This window comes from Oncorhynchus keta, chromosome 23, assembly GCF_023373465.1.
Source record: "Oncorhynchus keta strain PuntledgeMale-10-30-2019 chromosome 23, Oket_V2, whole genome shotgun sequence".
NCBI lineage: Eukaryota > Metazoa > Chordata > Actinopteri > Salmoniformes > Salmonidae > Oncorhynchus > Oncorhynchus keta.
In genome coordinates this window covers 38910091-38929474 of record NC_068443.1, presented here as the reverse complement: position 1 = coordinate 38929474, position 19384 = coordinate 38910091, and the positions used below count along the sequence as shown (strand labels likewise).

Below are 19384 nucleotides of genomic sequence, written 5' to 3'. Positions count from 1 at the left end.
CTGGGGACGGCCCGTCAGGAAGTCCAGGATCCAGTTGCAGAGGGAGGTGTTTAGTCCCAGGATCCTTACCGAAGTGATGAGCTTGAACGCTGAGCTGTAGTCAATGAATAGCATTCTCACATAAGTGTTCTTTTTGTTCAGGTGGGAAAGGGCAGTGTGGAGTGCAATAGAGATGGCATCATCTGTGGATATGTTTGGGCCGTATGCAAATTGGAGTGGGTCTAGGGTTTCTGGGTTAATGGTGTTGATGTGAGCCATTACCAACCTTTCAAAGCACTTCATGGCTACGGACATGAGTGCTACTGGTCTGTAGTCATTTAGGCAGGTTGCCTTTGTGTTCTTGGGCACAACGACTATGGTGGTCTGCTTGAAACATGTTGGCTGCTTGCTGTTTGGGGCTTTAGGCTGGGTTTCTGTACAGCACTTTGAGATATCAACTGATGTTCGAAGGGCTATATAAATACATTTGATTACAGGCTTAAATCAGGGACATGTTGAAAATGTCAGTGATGACACATGCCAGCAGTTGGTCAGCACATGCCCGGAGCACACGTCCTGGTAATCCGTCTAGCCCCGCAGCCTTGTGTATGTTGACCTGTTTAAAAGTCTTACTCAGGTCGGCTACGGAGAGCGTGATCACACAGTCGTCCAGAACAGCTTATGCTCTCATGCATGCCTCAGTGTTGCTTACCTCGAAGCGTGCATCGAAGTGGTTTAGCTCGTCTGGTAGGCTTGTGTCACTGGGCAGCTCGTGGCTGTGCTTCTCTTTGTAGTCTGTAATAGTTTGCAAGCCCTGCCACATAAGACGAGCGTCAGCTGTGTAGTATGATTCGATCTTAGCCCTGTATTGACGCTTTGCCTGTTTGATGGTTCGTCGCAGGGCATAGCAGGATTTCTTGTAAGCTTCCGGGTTAGAGTCCCGCACCTTGAAAGCAGCAGCTTTACCCTTTAGCTCAATGCGAATGTTGCCTGTGGCTTCTGGTTGGGGTATGTACGTACAGTCACTGTTGGGACAACGTCCTCGATGCACTTATTGATGAAGCCAGTGACTGATGTGGTGTACTCAATGCCGTCGGAAGAATCACGGAACATGTTCCAGTCTGTTAGCAAAACAGTCCTGTAGTTTGGCATCTGCTTCATCTGACCACTTTTTTTTATAGACCGAGTCACTGGTGTTTCCTGCTTTAATTTTTGCTTGTAAGCAGGAATCATGAGGATAGAGTTGTGTTCAGATTTACCAAATGGAGGGCGAGGGAGAGCTTTGTTCACGTCTCTGTGTGGAGTACAGGTGATCTAGATTTTTTTTCCCGTCTGGTTGCACATTTAACATGTTGATAAAAATTTGGTAAGTTTCCCTGCATTAAAGTCTACAGCCACTAGGAGCGCCGCCTCTGGGTGAGCGGTTTCCCGTTTGCTTATTTCCTTATACAGCTGACTGAGTGCGGTCTTAGTGCCAGCATCTTAGTGCCAGCATCTGTCTGTGGTGGTAAATAAACAGCCACAAAAAGTATAGCTGGAAACTCTTAGTGTGGCCTGCAATTCATCACAATATACTCTACTTCAGGCGAGCAAAATCTAGACTTCTTTAGATTTTGTGCACCAGCTGTTGCTTACAAATATGCAGACGACCGCTGCACCCCCCGTGCCATTCTATCTTGCTGGTGCAGCATATATCCGGCTAGCTGTTAGCATTTGTGGCTAATGTTAGCAGATAATGTAGTGAGAATTCACGTATCGGTTAGGAGAATAAGGAAGGTTAGAAAACGGTTAGGTCAAATAATTCAGTTGTCCCCGACAAGATTCAAACACAAACTTTGTGTTGCCAGACAGTCACATTATACTCCCGACCATCATCCTTTTATTTCATTTGTAACGTAAAATACATTTTTTATACATCATACTAAATGGAGGTGCACAAATATCCAACGTATGGCACTGATTTCAGGCTGCATGAGCACAATCCTAACTAGAGATTTAAATTAAGGATTCTTCCCTACGACCATGATCCACTCACCAGTGGCTCCTGGCTTTTGAACAGGCTTATAATCTTCACAGAGTCCTCATCCTCTTCTTCAATGTTATCAGGTAGGGGTGGCAGCTCGGGGTCATAACCTTTCTGTGCTACTATGTCGTGAACAGAGAGAAGGCCCTGGACAGAGGACGTAAGAAAACAGCAAGAGTAGCTTTTCATATACAGCGAGGTCTGAATTTATTGACACCCTTGATAAAGATGAGCAAAAAGAACTGTATAAAATAAAAAAGTCAAATATTGAGCTATAATGTATGTTAAAAAAATTGTGAATTCATATTATTTTATACTAATACAGTTGCTCAGAGAAATAGATTTTGTTTAACAAGTAAAAAAATGATTGACACCCTTGTTTTCAATACCTCACCATGCGAGGTTAACGGCACTGAGCCTTTTTCTATAATGCATTCTTATATCGAAGTCAAACCCACCACTGGTGTGCATGGCAGAAGAGCTCTATTTTCATGGCATCTGACCAAAGCACCGGTTGGGCGCCAAAGACGTGGATGTCGATTAAAGCAGCCCTCGATTAAAGCAGCCCTCTGATTCAGAAGGGGTTGGGTTAAATGCGGAACAAACATTTCAGTTGAATGCATTCAGTTGTACAACTGACGAGGTATCCCTCTTTACCTTTCCCTTTATAATCCAAGTGCCAATGCCTTTTAGCAAACTTCAGGCTTTTACATTTGTTGGATGACATGAAAATAGAGCTCTTTAGTCACACACACACCAGTGGTGGATTTTGTGTGGAAATGAGAATGCATATGAGCAGAAAAGAGCCCCATACCTACTGTAAAATATGGTGATGGATCTTTGATGTTATTGGGCTATATCACTTCCACTGTTCCTGGGGCCCTTGTTTCAGGTCAGCGGCATCAATGGCTAGAACTTTACATAGTTCCAAGACATTTTAGCCAAAAATCTGGTTGCTACTGCCAGACGGCTGAAACTTGTCCGCAAGTGAATCTTCCAGTAAGACAATAACCCTAAGCACACATCAATTATTTGAATGATTTATTTTATACTTTTCATTTTGCACATCTTTGTCAAGGGTGTCAATCATTTTGCACCCTGTGTCTATTAGTGGCGGTCGGTCCAGGTAGGAAGAAAAGAATACACATATCTGTCTGTCTCTTTGCGATACGTCTGTCCATAGTGATGAAAATAAAAAGGCCAATACAATACTGGTCAGCTCATAACAGGTTTTATAAAAACAACATCCAGTAACGTTAACAGTAACAAGCATACGTGTGAGCCACCAAGTGAGAGCCAGGAACAAACAGGTCGTTAAAGCTATCCAAATAAATCTGCAGTGAAATCCTGGGTTGTCCCAAATGACACCTTTTACCCTATATAGTGCACTACTTTTGATCAGGGCCCATAGGGAGTAGGGTGCTATTTGGGACGCATTCCTGGGCTGCCAACAATCCCTCGTTAATAAAGGAGCTCCACTGCAGCCCTGGAAAACCAGGCACTCTGCTTTTTAATTAGACTGAACAGTTCCAAAATATTAGTGCTTCTGAGATACTGTCAATAGGATTGAATAGAAGCACATGCAAAAAAAGGGCAATATGGGATTCAAACAGGTTGTTATTTTTCAAGAATCAATTGGTATATATAATTAAGTCCAAAAATCGCTGCATCAATCCTAGATGGCCCCTTTATTCGCTCAGTTTCTTTCTCTGCCCGATGCAGACTGGCTGCAGTTGTAATGACAAAAATGAACATGTCTTGACAACATGAAACACAAATTTAGGCTGACTTCATCTAGTGTCCAGAAAAAGGTATTTCCGTAATGTGCAAATACCGTATATACAGATATCACCAAATACAACATTTCAGAAGAATTGCAATACCCAAAATTATTATATTTGTGTCCACATTCTGGTAAAAGTTGATTTTGAAATGATTAAGGTGGGAAAAAAATACCTTATTAGGGTGTGGTGCCTGGCCTTAATGTGTGTCTCTAAAAGAAACGGAATGAGGCGTGTGTTTATTTACTTTCATATCCTTTATGGGAGACTCACCTTGATGTGCGGGTTGGAGAGCAGGCTGATCAACTCTGAACATTCAGCACTAGCCACTTGAGTCCACAGCTCCTCAGCCAACTATGACACACAGACACACACACAGTATGCAGCCTCTGATATAACAATGAGGATGGCGTGTTGTCAAATCAAATCAAATTTTATTTGTCACATACACATGGTTAGCAGATGTTAATGCGAGTGTAGCGAAATGCTTGTGGTTAGATGTCTAGGGGGATACCGTTGTAACTTATTGCTTCAAGACAGTTGCAATGTTTCCCCATAGATGCATCCAAGGCAGATAAGAACAGCCTCCGGGGGGGGGGGGGGGGTATCTAGAACCTAAAAGGGTTCTTCGACTGTCCCCATAGGATAACCCTTTGAAGAACCCTTTTTGGTTCCAAGTAGAACCCTTTTGAGTTCCATGTTGAACCCTTTACACAGAGGGTTCTACCTGGAACCAAAAAGGGTTCTCCTATAGCAGTGGTTCCTAAACTTTTTATAGTCCCGTACCCCTTCAAACATTCAACCTCCAGCTGCGTACCCCCTCTAGCACCAGGGTCAGCACACTCTCAAATGTTGTTTTTTGCCATCATTGTCCTCATTGTAAGCCTGCTATATGATACATTTATTAAACATAAGAATGAGTGTGAGTTTGTCACTTCCCACGAGCCGGGTTATGACAAAGAGCTCTTATAGGACCAAGACACAAATAATAATAATATCAATAATTTTGCTCGTTATTCAGCCATTGTACATATAAACGCTTATTTGTTCATGAAAAATTGTGAATAACTCACCACAGGTTAATGATAAGGGTGTGCTTGAAAGGATGCACATAACTCTACAATGTCAGGTTGTATTGAAAAGAGCCTCAGTCTTAAATCATTTTCCACAAACAGTCTGTGCCTATACTTAGATGTCATGCTAGTGAGGGCCGAGAACCCACTCTCACACAGGTACATGGTTGCAAAGGGCATCAGTGTCTAAACAGCACGATTTTTCAAGGACAAGAAACTCTGAGCGCAGCCCTATCCAGAAATCTGGCAGGGCTTCTGATTAAATAACATTTTTACAGAACCGCTTGTTGCAATTTCAATGAGGCTCTCTTGATTTGTTTGATCGTAGCTAGCTACATAGCTAGCTACATAGCCGTCTGTGTATCAAAGATAATTGTGTAGTCTAGAGCGATTTTCTAGGTTAGCTAGCCAGCTATTGTCGTTCTTTTAACGCAACGTAACGTAATCAACACTGCTAGCTAGCCAGCTGGCCCCCGAATAGCAGCACTGTAGAAACTATTACACTCAACGGAACGACTTGATTAGTGTAGTGTCAACAACGCAGCCACTGCCAGCTAGCCTACAAAGTCAACAACGCAGCCACTGCCAGCTAGCCTACTTCAGCAGTACTGTATCATTTTAATCATTTTAGTCAATAAGATTCTTGCTACGTAAGCTTAACTTTCTGAACATTCGAGACGTGTAGTCCACTTGTCATTCCAATCTCCTTGCATTAGCGTAGCCTCTTCTGTAGCCTTTCAACTATGTGTCTGTCTATCCCTGTTATCTCCTCTCTGCACAGACCATACAAGCGCTCCACACCGCGTGGCCGCGGCCACCCTAATCTGGTGGTCCCAGCGCGCCCGACCCACGTGGAGTTCAGGTCTCCGGTAGCCTCTGGAACTGCCGATCTGCGGCCAACAAGGCAGAGTTCATCTCAGCCTATGCCTCCCTCCAGTCCCTCGACTTCTTGGCACTGACGGAAACATGGATCACCACAGATAACACTGCTACTCCTACTGCTCTCTCTTCGTCCGCCCACGTGTTCTCGGCACACCCCGAGAGCTTCTGGTCAGCGGGGTGGTGGCACCGGGATCCTCATCTCTCCCAAGTGGTCATTCTCTCTTTCTCCCCTTACCCATCTGTCTATCGCCTCCTTTGAATTTCATGCTGTCACAGTTACCAGCCCTTTCAAGCTTAACATCCTTATCATTTATCGCCCTCCAGGTCCCCTCGGAGAGTTCATCAATGAGCTTGATGTCTTGATAAGCTCCTTTCCTGAGGACGGCTCACCTCTCACAGTTCTGGGCGACTTTAACCTCCCCACGTCTACCTTTGACTCATTCCTCTCTGCCTCCTTCTTTCCACTCCTTTCCTCTTTTGACCTCACCCTCTCACCTTCCCCCCTACTCACAAGGCAGGCAATACGCTCGACCTCATCTTTACTAGATGCTGTTCTTCCACTAACCTCATTGCAACTCCCTCCAAGTCTCCGACCACTACCTTGTATCCTTTTCCCTCTCGCTCTCATCCAACACTTCCCACACTGCCCCTACTCGGATGTATCGCACCGTCCCAACCTTCGCTCTCTCTCCCCCGCTACTCTCTCCTCTTCCATCCTATCATCTCCCTCCCTCTGCTCAAACCTATCTCCTGATTCTGCCTCCTCAACCCTCCTCTCCTCCCTTTCTGCATCCTTTGACTCTCTATGTCCCCTATCTTCCAGGCCGGCTCGGTCCTCCCCTCCCGCTCCGTGGCTCGACGACTCATTGCGAGCTCACAGAACAGGGCTCCGGGCAGCCGAGCGGAAATGGAGGAAAACTCGCCTCCCTGCGGACCTGGCATCCTTTCGCTCCCTCCTCTCTACATTTTCCTCCTCTGTCTCTGCTGCAAAAGCCACTTTCTACCACTCTAAATTCCAAGCATCTGCCTCTAACCCTAGGAAGCTCTTTGCCACCTTCTCCTCCCTCCTGAATCCTCCTCCCCCCTCCTCCCTCTCTGCAGATGACTTCGTCAACCATTTTGAAAAGAAGGTCGACGACATCCGATCCTCGTTTGCTAAGTCAAACGACACCGCTGGTTCTGCTCACACTGCCCTACCCTGTGCTCTGACCTCTTTCTCCCCTCTCTCTCCAGATGAAATCTCGAGTCTTGTGACGGCCGGCCGCCCAACAACCTGCCCGCTCGACCCTATCCCCTCCTCTCTTCTCCAGACCATTTCCGGAGACCTTCTCCCTTACCTCACCCCGCTCATCAACTCATCCCTGACCGCTGGCTACGTCCCTTCCGTCTTCAAGAGAGCGAGAGTTGCACCCCTTCTGAAAAAACCTACACTCGATCCCTCCGATGTCAACAACTACAGACCAGTATCCCTTCTTTCTTTTCTCTCCAAAACTCGTGAACGTGCCGTCCTTGGCCAGCTCTCCCGCTATCTCTCTCAGAATGACCTTCTTGATCCAAATCAGTCAGGTTTCAAGACTAGTCATTCAACTGAGACTGCTCTTCTCTGTATCACGGAGGCGCTCCGCACTGCTAAAGCTAACTCTCTCTCCTCTGCTCTCATCCTTCTAGACCTATCGGCTGCCTTCGATACTGTGAACCATCAGATCCTCCTCTCCACCTCTCCGAGTTGGGCATCTCCGGCGCGGCCCACGCTTGGATTGCGTCCTACCTGACAGGTCGCTCCTACCAGGTGGCGTGGCGAGAATCTGTCTCCTCACCACGCGCTCTCACCACTGGTGTCCCCAGGGCTCTGTTCTAGGCCCTCTCCTATTCTCGCTATACACCAAGTCACTTGGCTCTGTCATAACCTCACATGGTCTCTCCTATCATTGCTATGCAGACGACACACAATTAATCTTCTCCTTTCCCCCTTCTGATGACCAGGTGGCGAATCGCATCTCTGCATGTCTGGCAGACATATCTGTGTGGATGACGGCTCACCACCTCAAGCTGAACCTCGGCAAGACGGAGCTGCTCTTCCTCCCGGGGAAGGACTGCCCGTTCCATGATCTCGCCATCACGGTTGACAACTCCATTGTGTCCTCCTCCCAGAGCGCTAAGAACCTTGGCGTGATCCTGGACAACACCCTGTCGTTCTCAACTAACATCAAGGCGGTGGCCCGTTCCTGTAGGTTCATGCTCTACAACATCCGCAGAGTACGACCCTGCCTCACACAGGAAGCGGCGCAGGTCCTAATCCAGGCACTTGTCATCTCCCGTCTGGATTACTGCAACTCGCTTTGGCTGGACTCCTGCCTGTGCCATTAAACCCCTACAACTCATCCAGAACGCCGCAGCCCGTCTGGTGTTCAACCTTCCCAAGTTCTCTCACGTCACCCCGCTCCTCCGCTCTCTCCACTGGCTTCCAGTTGAAGCTCACATCCGCTACAAGACCATGGTGCTTGCCTACGGAGCTGTGAGGGGAACGGCACCTCAGTACCTCCAGGCTCTGATCAGGCCCTACACCCAAACAAGGGCACTGCGTTCATCCACCTCTGGCCTGCTCGCCTCCCTACCACTGAGGAAGTACAGTTCCCTCTCAGCCCAGTCAAAACTGTTCGCTGCTCTGGCTCCCCAATGGTGGAACAAACTCCCTCACGACGCCAGGACAGCGGAGTCAATCACCACCTTCCGGAGACACCTGAAACCCCACCTCTTTAAGGAATACCTAGGATAGGATAAGTAATCCTTCTCACCCCCCCTCCCCCTTAAAAGGTTTAGATGCACTATTGTAAAGTGGCTGTTCCACTGGATGTCATAAGGTGAATGCACCAATTTGTAAGTCGCTCTGGATAAGAGCGTCTGCTAAATGACTTAAATGTAAATGTAAATGTAATGATCAGTGGATCAAGTGGACTGGAGGCAGGGCATGAAAGGGGTAACGAATCCAAATGTTTGTGTCGTCCATTTCAGCAAAGTACCTGAGTAATTGCGCACCCAGCTCACTCAGGTGCTTCGCTATATCACTTGACATGTCCGTTAGCTTGTGTTCATTTCCACACAAAAACAAAAAAAAAATCATACAATGATGGAAAGACCTGTGTGTTGTCCTTGTTAATGCAGACAGAAAAGAGCACCAACGTCTTAATCATAGCCTCAATTTTGTCCCACACATTGAATATAGTTGCGGAGAATCCATGTAATCCTAGATTCAGAACATTCAGGTGAGAAAAAACATCACGAGATAGGCCAGTCTTGTGAGAAACTCTTCATCATGCAAGCGGTCAGACAAGTGAAAATGGTCAGTAAAGAAAACTAAGCTAGATTATTTTTTCTTCTTTTTTTTTTTTTTTACGTGTCAATACTTTGCCCCTTGATAACCAGCACTTCTGTACATTGTAAAAGCGTTACATGATTGCTGCCCATAATGATTGCTGCCGTATAGTGCAGAAAATACGAGAGTGCAGGGGCCTTGCTTTAACAAAGTTAACCATTTTCACTGTTGTGTCCAAAACATCTTTCAAGCTGTCAGGCATCCCCTTGGCAGCAAGAGCCCCTCGGTGGATGCTGCAGTGTACCCAAGTGGCATCGGGAGCAACTGCTTGCACGCGCGTTACCACTCCACTATGTCTCCCTGTCATGGCTTTTGCGCCATCTGTACAGATACCAACACATCTTGACGAGGAAAGTCCATTTGATGTCACAAAGCTGTCCCGTACTATAAAAATATCCTTTCATGTCCTGGTTTCTAGTGGTTTTCAACAGAGGATGTCTTCCTTAGTTGACCCCCCATAAACGTAACGGACATATACCAGGAGCTGTGCCAGGCCGCTGTTGACTCATCCAGCTGTAACGCATAGAATTCACTTGCTTGTATGCGAAGCAGTAATTGTTTCAAAACAACTCCTGCCATGTCATTGATGCATCGTGAAACAGTGTTGTTTGATGAAGACATTGTCTGTATAGTTTTTTGGGCCTTTTCCCCCAGTACTGTCCCAGCCATATCCTCAGCCGCAGGAACAATTAAGTCCTCCACAATAGTATGGGGCTTGCCTGTCCTAGCCACTCGGTTGCTCACGATATCAGACGCTTCTAGCCCCTTCTTATTAAATGGTAATGGTTGCTTTCATACATGTCTTACTACTCGAAAGTCATCTTAATTCTCGCTCAAAAAACTCCTTTGGCTTATTTTTGAAATTGTCATGTTTCGTTTCTAAATGTCTGTGCATGAGTAAAGGTTTCCCGTGAGAGAGTAATGGTTAATGTGATTGGATGTTAATTATTTGACATTGTGTTATTTCGCTGAACACTAGGTGGTTTAATTTTATTTTTGGCTGTGAAACGAGGCAGTTCAGGCGAGGATAAAAAAAATCTCACCCAAATGTATAGCCAGTTAGAAAATATAAATGTACTGTTTGAAAATGTGAAGAATTATTTATTTTTTCCAAATGTGAATCACATTTTTAAGTTGGCATAGCCCTGAAGGCATTGTGCGTATCCCAGTTAGGGAATGCCTGTCCTATAGGGACAACCGAAGAACCGGTTTTGGAACCCTTTTCTAAGAATGTGCTTCAAGATGTAATGTGCACGCACACACACCAAAGAATCCATAAATCTGCCTGAAGGTTATTACTTTCCGCTGTGAGCAAACAGAAGCCATTTTGAAGAAAAACAGCTCTTTGGTTTGGCCCCTTCAGTAGACATTGACGATTTAAACCAGGCCTGGAGTGGCTTTCAGACAGGACCTTGAGTAAGGGGACTGGGAGGTGGAACAAGGACAGGGCATAAGGAAAGAGGAAACTATAGTGAAATTAAATGAAGAGTCACTGACCACAACTGTATCTTTTCCACCGGTTTACTGAACTCTGCATGTTAGACACAAGGATGCCCACATTGGACATACTACAGAACAGTGAGGTAGGGGAGTGAGATAAGGAGAGGTACTTAAAGGGAAGGGGTGAAGTAGAGGATTATGGGAGAGTGGGAAATCTCAGTGTCACTTTATAGAGTTGACATTAATGGTAGTTCTCAAGGCTGAAACATTACACTTAGGGTGAAATTATTTTAACACCTTAATGCTGAAAACTGTCCCATGATGTCGCTCTGTATAAAGAAGATAAAATAATATTACTGTAAAACAAGGCTTTGCCTCGGTTGCATAGTCCATGGATGTCATGAATAATATTCACTTTACTATTACAAAGTGTGATTGTTGACCAAAAAAAGACAGTGTTTTGTATAGATTCAAATTAAACTAACGTCAAAGTGCCAGAACAATACACAGAAAAACCCCCCACAAAATTCATAACTACAATATAGTGTCAGCCCCTTTGTTCTGAACTGAGCTACAGGACAGGAAATAAACTGCTCAGGGATGTTACTATGAGGCCATTGGTGATTTTAAGACAGCTACAGAGTTCAATGGCTGTATTGGGAGAAAACTGAGGATGGATCAACAACATTGTCGTAACTCCACAATGACAGAGTGAAAATACAAATATACAGAATAAAAACATATTCCAAAACATGTATCTTTAATGATACAAGGCATTAAAGTAATACTGCAAGAAAATGCTAAATTAATGAATAAATAAATGAATGCTGAACCTTATGTTTGGGGAAAATGCAGCACAACACGTTACTGAGTAACTGCCTCCTTTTTTCCAAGCATGTGGCGGCTGCATCATGGTATGGGTATGCTTTACGTCGGCAAATACCGACGAGGTTCAGGATAAAAAGAAACGGGACGGAGCTAAGCACAGGCAAAATCCTAGAGGAAAACCTGCTTTACACCAGAGATTGGGAGAGGGATTTACCATTCAGCAGGACAATAACTTACAACTCAAGGCCAAATCTACACTGGAGTGGCTTACCAAGAAGACAGTGAATGTTCCTGAGTGGCCAATTTACAGTTTTGAACTAAATCTGCTTGAAAAGCTATGGCAAGAAATGAACATTTCTGTCTAGCCATGATCCCCCAACATCTTGGCAGATATTGCACAATCCAGGTGACCTACCCAAGAAGATTTACTGTATTTGATGCCAAAAGGTGTCTAACATGTATGGACTCAAGGAGCTGAATACGTATGCAACAACTATGTTTTAGTAATTCCTTTGTTATTAACCTTAAATACAATTTGACATTACAGAGTTTGTGTAGTTGACAATTAAATCAATTTTAAATCGCACTTTGTAACACAACAAAATGTGAAGAAATCCAAGGGGTCTGAATACTTTAGCCAGGCACTGTATGTAGGGACACTTGTGCAAAATATCTCTTCCTTTATCTATATTTATATCCAGCCATCCATCCATCCTAAGGATGAGTGCAAAGAGAAAGACTTACGTTACAGGCCAGACTCTTTGCATTATCCCGGACCGGGACAGGATTCCTTGATCCAAACCGCCTCAACCTCGCATGGATCTGAGAAAGAGAACAAGTCAGGCTATGACACTGGGGGTTACTATTACAGTGCATCACCGGTAATGCACATCTGTTGTATTCATTAGTGCACACCACAGCCAAAAGTTCTGCAAGGGAAAATTAGGAAACAAGGCGACTATAATTTTGCCACTCAGGAACATTCACTAGGCGGCTTCCACCCGATTACGTAACCCTGCACCTTAGAGGCTGCTGCCCCATATACATAGACTTGAAATCACTGGCCACTTCAAAAATGGAACACTAGTCACTTTAATCATGTTTCCATACCGCTTTACTCATCTCATATGTATATACTGTATTCTAGTCTATGCCACTGACATTGCTCATCCTCATTTTTATAATACTTAATTCCATTATTTTACTTTTAGGTTGTGTGCATTGTTAGATATTACTGCACTGTTGGAATTAGAGACAAACACATTTCGCTACACCCGCAATAAAATCTGCATGTGTATGTGACAAATGAAATTTGATTTTGAAAAGTTCAGGTAGTCCCTCCCTGTTTCGGACCGTTTGCTTCCGGTTAGTTCCTAGTGAATACTACCCAGTACATTTCCATAGCTACACACTATGACATACTGTAATTGTACATGATAAACTCTCAGATATCATTACTATAACAGAACTGTAGCATTGCCATCACATCACAGTAGTTAAAGCCAGTTTCACCTTGACCAGTAGATGTAATCTCCTTTCCATGATCATGCTTTTAAGAAATGTAAAGTCCTCATTTCTGTCCATTATAGATTTCATCCCAGAGATCACCAAGGACATCAGCTCAAACACACCTGAAGTAGAGGAGAAAGGAGTTAAAACATGTGCACACAGACTGTACCAGCCAAAAGTTGACACACCTACTCATTCAAGGGTTTTTATTTTTTACATTGTAGAATAATAGTGAAGACATCAAAACTATGAAATAACAAGTGAAACAAATCTAAATATATGTAATATTTTAGATTCTTCAAAGTAAACACCCTTTGTCTTGATGCCAGCTTTGCACACGCTTGGCATTCTCTCAACCAGCTTCATGAGGAATGCTTTTTCAACAGCCTTGAAGGAGTTCCCACATATGCTGAGCACTTGTTGACTGCTTTTCCTTCACTCTGTGATCCAACTCATCCCAAACCATCTGAAATGGGTTGAGGTCAGGTGATTGTGGAGGCCAGGTCATCTGAATTGAAAATTGAGGACTGCGCAAAAATGCAAATGCTTTCCGTTTGAGTTATATTAGGTTTTATTTTCATCGTTTAACCATAACCAAGTTGGACAATATAATAATTATTTGGGTTGATATGAAGTGAAATGCTGTACAAAACTGCCTTTAAAATGTCTTTATTTTTAAAAGGCAAACTGATGTTAATAGTTTTGGGATTATATTGTTATTGTTATTCTAATAGTCTGTAAGATTGTAAAGAATGCACTTTGTTGCTTTTGTAAGAATTTGTATCCTATTTTTTTCCCCCAAACTTGTCTTCCAATATATGTCAGGTAGACATACTGTATAAGCTACACACATATATATATATAAGTGTGTTATCCCTATACACAGACTTTTTCCACATATTGTTACGTTACAGCCTTCTTATAAAATTGATGTAATATTTTTTTTACCCTAATCAAGCTACACCCAATACCCCATAATGAGAAAGCAAACACAAAATGTGTGCAAATGTATAAAAAAAAAAAAAACTGAAATATCACATTTTCATAAGTATTCAGACACTTTACTCAGTACTTTGTTGAAGCACCTTTGGCAGTGATCACAGCCTCAAGTCTTCCTGGGTATCACACTACAAGCTTGGCACACCTGTATTTGGGGGGTTTCTCCCATTCTTCTCTGCAGATCCTCTCAAGCTCTGTCAGGTTGATGGGGAACGTCGCTGCACAGCTATTTTCAGCTTTCTCCAGAGATGCTCGTTCGGGTTCAAGTCCGGGCTCTGGCTGGGCCACTTAAGGACATTCAGAGACTTGTATTGTCTAGGCTGTGTGCTTAGGGTCGTTGTCCTGTTGGAAGATGAACCTTCACCCCACTGTATGTACTGTATGCTCTGGAGCAGGTTTTTCCATCAAGGATCTCTCTGTACTTTGCTCCGTTCATCTTTCCTTCGATCCTGACTAGTGTCCCAGTCCCTGCTGCTGAAAAGTATCCTCACAGCATTTTGCTGCCACCACCATGCTTCATTGTAGGGATGGTGCCAGGTCTCCTCCAGATGTGTCTCTTGGTATTCAGGCTGGCCACTCTACCATAAAGGCCTGATTGGTGGAATGCTGCAGAGATGGTTGCCCTTCTGGAAGGTTCTCCCATCTCCACAGACGAACTAGAGAGCCCTGTCAGAGTGACCACAGGGTTCTTGGTAACCTCTCTGACCAAGGTCCTTCTCCCCCGAATGCTCAGTTTGGCCAGGCGGCCAGCTCTAGGAAGGGTCTTGGTGGTTTCAAACATCTTCTATTTAGGAATTATATAGGCCACTGTGTTCTTAGAGACCTTCAATGCTGCAGAAATTCTTTGGTACCCTTCCCCAGATCTGTGCCTTGTCACAATCCTGTCTCGAACCTCTACGGACAATTCCTTCGACCTCATGTCTTGGTTTTTACTCTGACATGCACTGTCAATTGTGGGAACCTATATAGACAGGCCTTCCAAATTATATCCAATCAATTGAATTTACCACAGGTGAATTCCAATCAAGTTGTAGAAACATCTCAATGATTATCAATGGAAACAGGATGCACCTGAGCTCAATTTTGAGTCTCATAGCAAAGGCTCTGAAAACTTACGTGAATAAGGTATTTTTCTTATTTTTCTACATTTGCAAAAATGTATAGAAACCTGTTTTCGCTTTGTAAATTTAGAATATTGTGTGTAAAACATTTTTTTTAATAAGGCTGGAATGTAACAAAATGTGGCAAAAGTCTAGGGGTCTGAATTCTTTCCGAATGCACTGTATATGGATAGGGCTAAATTAAATATATTCTTACTGAAGAAATATGAAAACCATATGCGCAACCATGGTAGCAATTGAAAGGGAACGGTTTGGAGACAATGGGAAAAAATATTAGACCAGTATACAACAGTTCACCTGACAAGACCTGAATCCAAACATTACACTGTTGATTTATGTGCATTTTATATTTACTGTACTTTGACGCATTTGTTGATAACGAAATCTGAAAAATATACTCTGCATACATTCAGTAACATGATGACTATTCCTGGAAAATGAGGGGTAGTCAAAACATATATATATATATTTACAAGGGTTTGAGTAAGAGGACTAACTGGTGTCTCCAAGTGGCCACAGATCTCTGCAAAATGCGACATTACAGTGTTAGGCTTTCACAAGGCAATTCAGAGAAACAGATCGTAATTGGGGTTCGCATAGAAAGGAGTCATGAGTGCATTCAAGTGTGTGTGCTGCAGCAAATTTTCGACACAATAAACAAACATATGCTCATTCTGTTCAGAACAACCTGTATGACAACATGTAATCTTGTAACTGTACATCAAACATAGTGTCAGAAATGTTGACACTGTATATGACACAAGTTTTATGATTTGGAAATGTGAAGAGCACATTTGGACTCATGGGTGTTTGGCTTTCTTTTATGACATCCAAGCGGTATTTATTATAATCCTCCGCATATTATCTTTCAAAATATATTGAGCCATCTTAATTTACAGCATTTTCCTCACTCAGACAACAAAACATTTGCAAAAGTTGCCTTATTTACCGGGAGGGATCAGGGCAACTTCTTGTCGCTCAGTTCTCAAGTTCAGATCAGCTGTCAGTCAAAACCCACACAGTGCTGTGAAGCGCAGAGCCAGGGCTCTGACGTCATGTACAGTATACAGTACAGCCACAACATAGGAGCTTATTAGTGCCCAAATCTGCCATTTTCAGTACGTAAACTGTATACGTGTTTAAATGTAAAGGTATACCTTATATGACATACACAATTGAATGATTGTGGTGCAATTCCTACAAAGATATGATATGACATATTTGAGACAAAATATATTAATTAAATGGGTAATTTATGAATATTATAAGAAGGTGGGGGGACTCACAACTTACTATTGAGAGTAGGAATAGTAGAATACACCAGCGAAATTTGGTTGTTCATCAGCTGTTTCTCTCTGTTGTCACAGTCACTCAATTAGCCATGTCAGGTAACAATGTTTTGTGTTGTTATCTGACATATATTTACAAAAAATATACTGTATATGGGGGATTAGAAATGATGCAGACAATTACTTTGATGGAAGCTACAATCTATCTGCAATATTAAAGCTGATCTACCCTCAAAAATCAAAACAGGTTTTGCTTTAAAAGTGCAAAACATTATCTCTGCCCCATGGAAAATTAGTATAATTGCATGAAATTTGTTATAATATTGCTAAATGTTCACTCCGCCCCATGGAGAAATGTGTGGAATTGCAGGATATTAACCTTAAAATGTTTCTCTCCACCATCAAGAGGGCAGCCACAAAAATGTTTTGTCACAAGGTGGGTGCCCCCCCAACCAAATCTCGCATAGGGCACCAAAAGGCTATATTATAAGAAAAGTTGATGTACTGAGTATGTTCTGGGAATGCATTCCTTATATGTTTCACATTGTTTTTTATAAATCAACACATGAAGAGAAACATGACAACATCTCGAAGAGAAATTAATTATTTGCATATACATTTAGATTTTTAGGTATGAGTTTCCATGGTTAAGGCTGGGCAGCTCCTCCTACTGGACAGTTGATTTATCTACAGCTATGCCTTTGATCTCCCATCCAGGGTTTTAACCAAGCCCAGTATTTTGACATGCACACTGTGTATTCTACTATTCTAACTCTCAACAGTGAGTTGAGGCCCCGACTGAATTCCTAAAATAAATGGCGTATGTCGCATGTGCCTGGAGCCACCTCTGCCTAAGATGGCTTAGCTTACATGGCTCTTGTATGTTTTTCATAAAATACATGCAACAGCTTGCTATTACTATGATCCAAGTGCTTGAAATTTGTATGTCTCATGTATGTGAGACGTTAGAAGGCACATTCAACATTTCTGTTATGTCTAAATGGTAACCACCCAAGTCAGGTATTACAAGAATCTTCTATGAATCTTGTAAGTGTATTTTCTGCCATATTTATTATTTGCAAGTTCCAGGTAGAATTTAAAAAAATTATTCTATAACTTTTCCATAATTGGAAAATAGCACTGCAATGTGAGAATGTATATATCTGCATACTGTAATGAGATTGGCCTGTATTCACTCATCCATTCATTCTCTATCAAGGCAGGCCCTTTTTTTAAATGATCAATTGGCTGCCTCACAAACGTATTAAATATGTACTGGTTTGCCAACTTGGACTGTTGCAGTGGCTGGCACGACATCCTAAACAAAGGACAACAGAATTATGATCTCACCTAGTATAAGAGACTAAAATTACTGGAGCATACACTGAAACAGTTCTGTATGTCTTGTTCTCAGTATTTCATTCTAGTGTCCAACAATCTTAAAGGCCCAGTGCAGTCAAAAACGTTATTTCCTGTATTTCATATATATTTCCACACTATGAGGTTGAAATAATACTGTGAAATTGACGATAATGCCCTTTTGGTGTAAGTGCTGTTTGAAAAGACCGCCTGAAATTTCAGTCTGTTTTGGTGGGAAGGAGTTGTGGCCTGACTTATGACATCACCAGGCAGTAAATTAGCTAATGGACCAATAAAAAAGACAGCTCCAAACCAGCTAGTTTTCAGTTTCCCCTCCCCACTCAGACCACTCCCAGACAGTCCTAACAAAATTATTGTTTGAGAAATTGCTCGTGCTAAGAAGCTATTTTGTTTATTTTTTAATTCAAACTTTTTTGATTGAAACCAATCACAGTAAGGTGCCCAGAAATTATTTGATATTGAGATTTTTTTTTAAATGGCTGCATTGGGCCTTTAATGGAGTAGAAAAAGAAAAGAAAACCACTATGGTCCGAAAACATGTTCTGTTATATGGTATTACTGCCACCAAGTGGATAAGATAGGTCAAATGTTTGCAATTTAGCAGATTTGACATGTCCTTTTTCGAAGATCTATTATGTAGTTCAGTGTAAGACCTGACTGATTTCAGATAGAAATGTGAGTTATAGATCTGTGACTCTCATTGAAACCAAATCTTTCATTAGTCCACATTCTTTCTACACTCCACCTAGTGCCATGTTATTGAAGTGTAAGTTCTCCCAACCAATTATACAAGTATATGCTCTCTCACCACAGAATCATAGCTTTTCTGTCCTTCATGTGACATCATTGATTGATGTACACAGATGTACAATGTACATTCAGTACATTGAAACCGATCAAGCAAATGCATCTGTGGGATACGTGAAAGCAAGTATATGGCTGCGATCTATATTCCTAAGCAGTTGACTAGCAAGCAACTGAGTCAGTTTGTGACTTTTGTTGACAATAAAAATATGAATATTGTACTGTGTGAGTGGAAAATGACTCAATAATTTAAAGAGAACGGAAACAACTAAAAATGGTGTTTGATAAATCAGATTAACTGTGTTGAATTTAAGGAAATCTGCACACTGTTTGTGACCAAAAGTGCTGAATTTATTCTTAATGAAAAGAACAGATGGCTTTTCCATCCCTAACAGTTTGTTTATTTATTTTTTACAAACCATCCTCTACAGCTATTGGATCAAAATAAAGTAAATAATGTAAATAGTGATGGTGTCAATATGCAATTCAGCAAGCTCAGCACAGTACAAATTAGGTAACTCACCAGAGAGAAAATGACTCCATGGACGTTTCTCCTTCTAAAGCGTGAGATGTTGGGTCCATTTGAACATCCACACGTGAACAAAATAAGAGACAAACATAGAGTAAAAGCAGTAAGAGCCAGTCTGATCCAGACAGTATTGGTCCATGTGACCTGTCACCAGCTCTGACCCAAATTTACCAGGCAAGCGTAAAGGTTCAATAAACTTTGGTGCAAATGTCCCCCTCGCCCTACACGTTTCTCCATCAGTTCTATATCACGAGGTCGGTTCATTTGGATCTGAGTGGACCAGATCAGGCATTGGAAAGCAGAGGCCAAACAAAGGCATGGTCTGATGTCTCCTTGCCATTATATAGATGAACAGACAGACATACTAGACAGAC

General features: G+C 42.6%; 1 protein-coding gene across 1 annotated transcript; it reads right to left on the bottom strand.

Annotated features, from left to right (window-relative positions):
• Window positions 1-1938: 1938 nt before the first annotated feature.
• On the bottom strand, window positions 1939-13018 carry LOC127911052 (MAGUK p55 subfamily member 7-like). The gene is made up of 4 exons (XM_052477187.1): window positions 12892-13018; window positions 12124-12201; window positions 4057-4137; window positions 1939-2149 (listed from the first exon to the last, which is right to left on the bottom strand). Exons 1-4 carry the CDS (start codon window positions 12994-12996, stop codon window positions 1994-1996), a joined length of 420 nt encoding a protein of 139 aa, XP_052333147.1. The 5' UTR covers window positions 12997-13018; the 3' UTR covers window positions 1939-1993.
• Window positions 13019-19384: the final 6366 nt, after the last annotated feature.

Excerpts from the sequence above, each read along its gene's own strand:
- LOC127911052 (XM_052477187.1), bottom strand. The coding sequence starts at position 12,996 with ATGTCCTTGGTGATCTCTGGGATGAAATCTATAATGGACAGAAATGAG. Across the intron at positions 12,202-12,891 it reads GATTACATCTACTGGTCAAG|ATCCATGCGAGGTTGAGGCG; the intron begins GTGAAACTGGCT and ends TCTCTTTCTCAG. Across the intron at positions 2,150-4,056 it reads TCTCCAACCCGCACATCAAG|GGCCTTCTCTCTGTTCACGA; the intron begins GTGAGTCTCCCA and ends TCCTCTGTCCAG.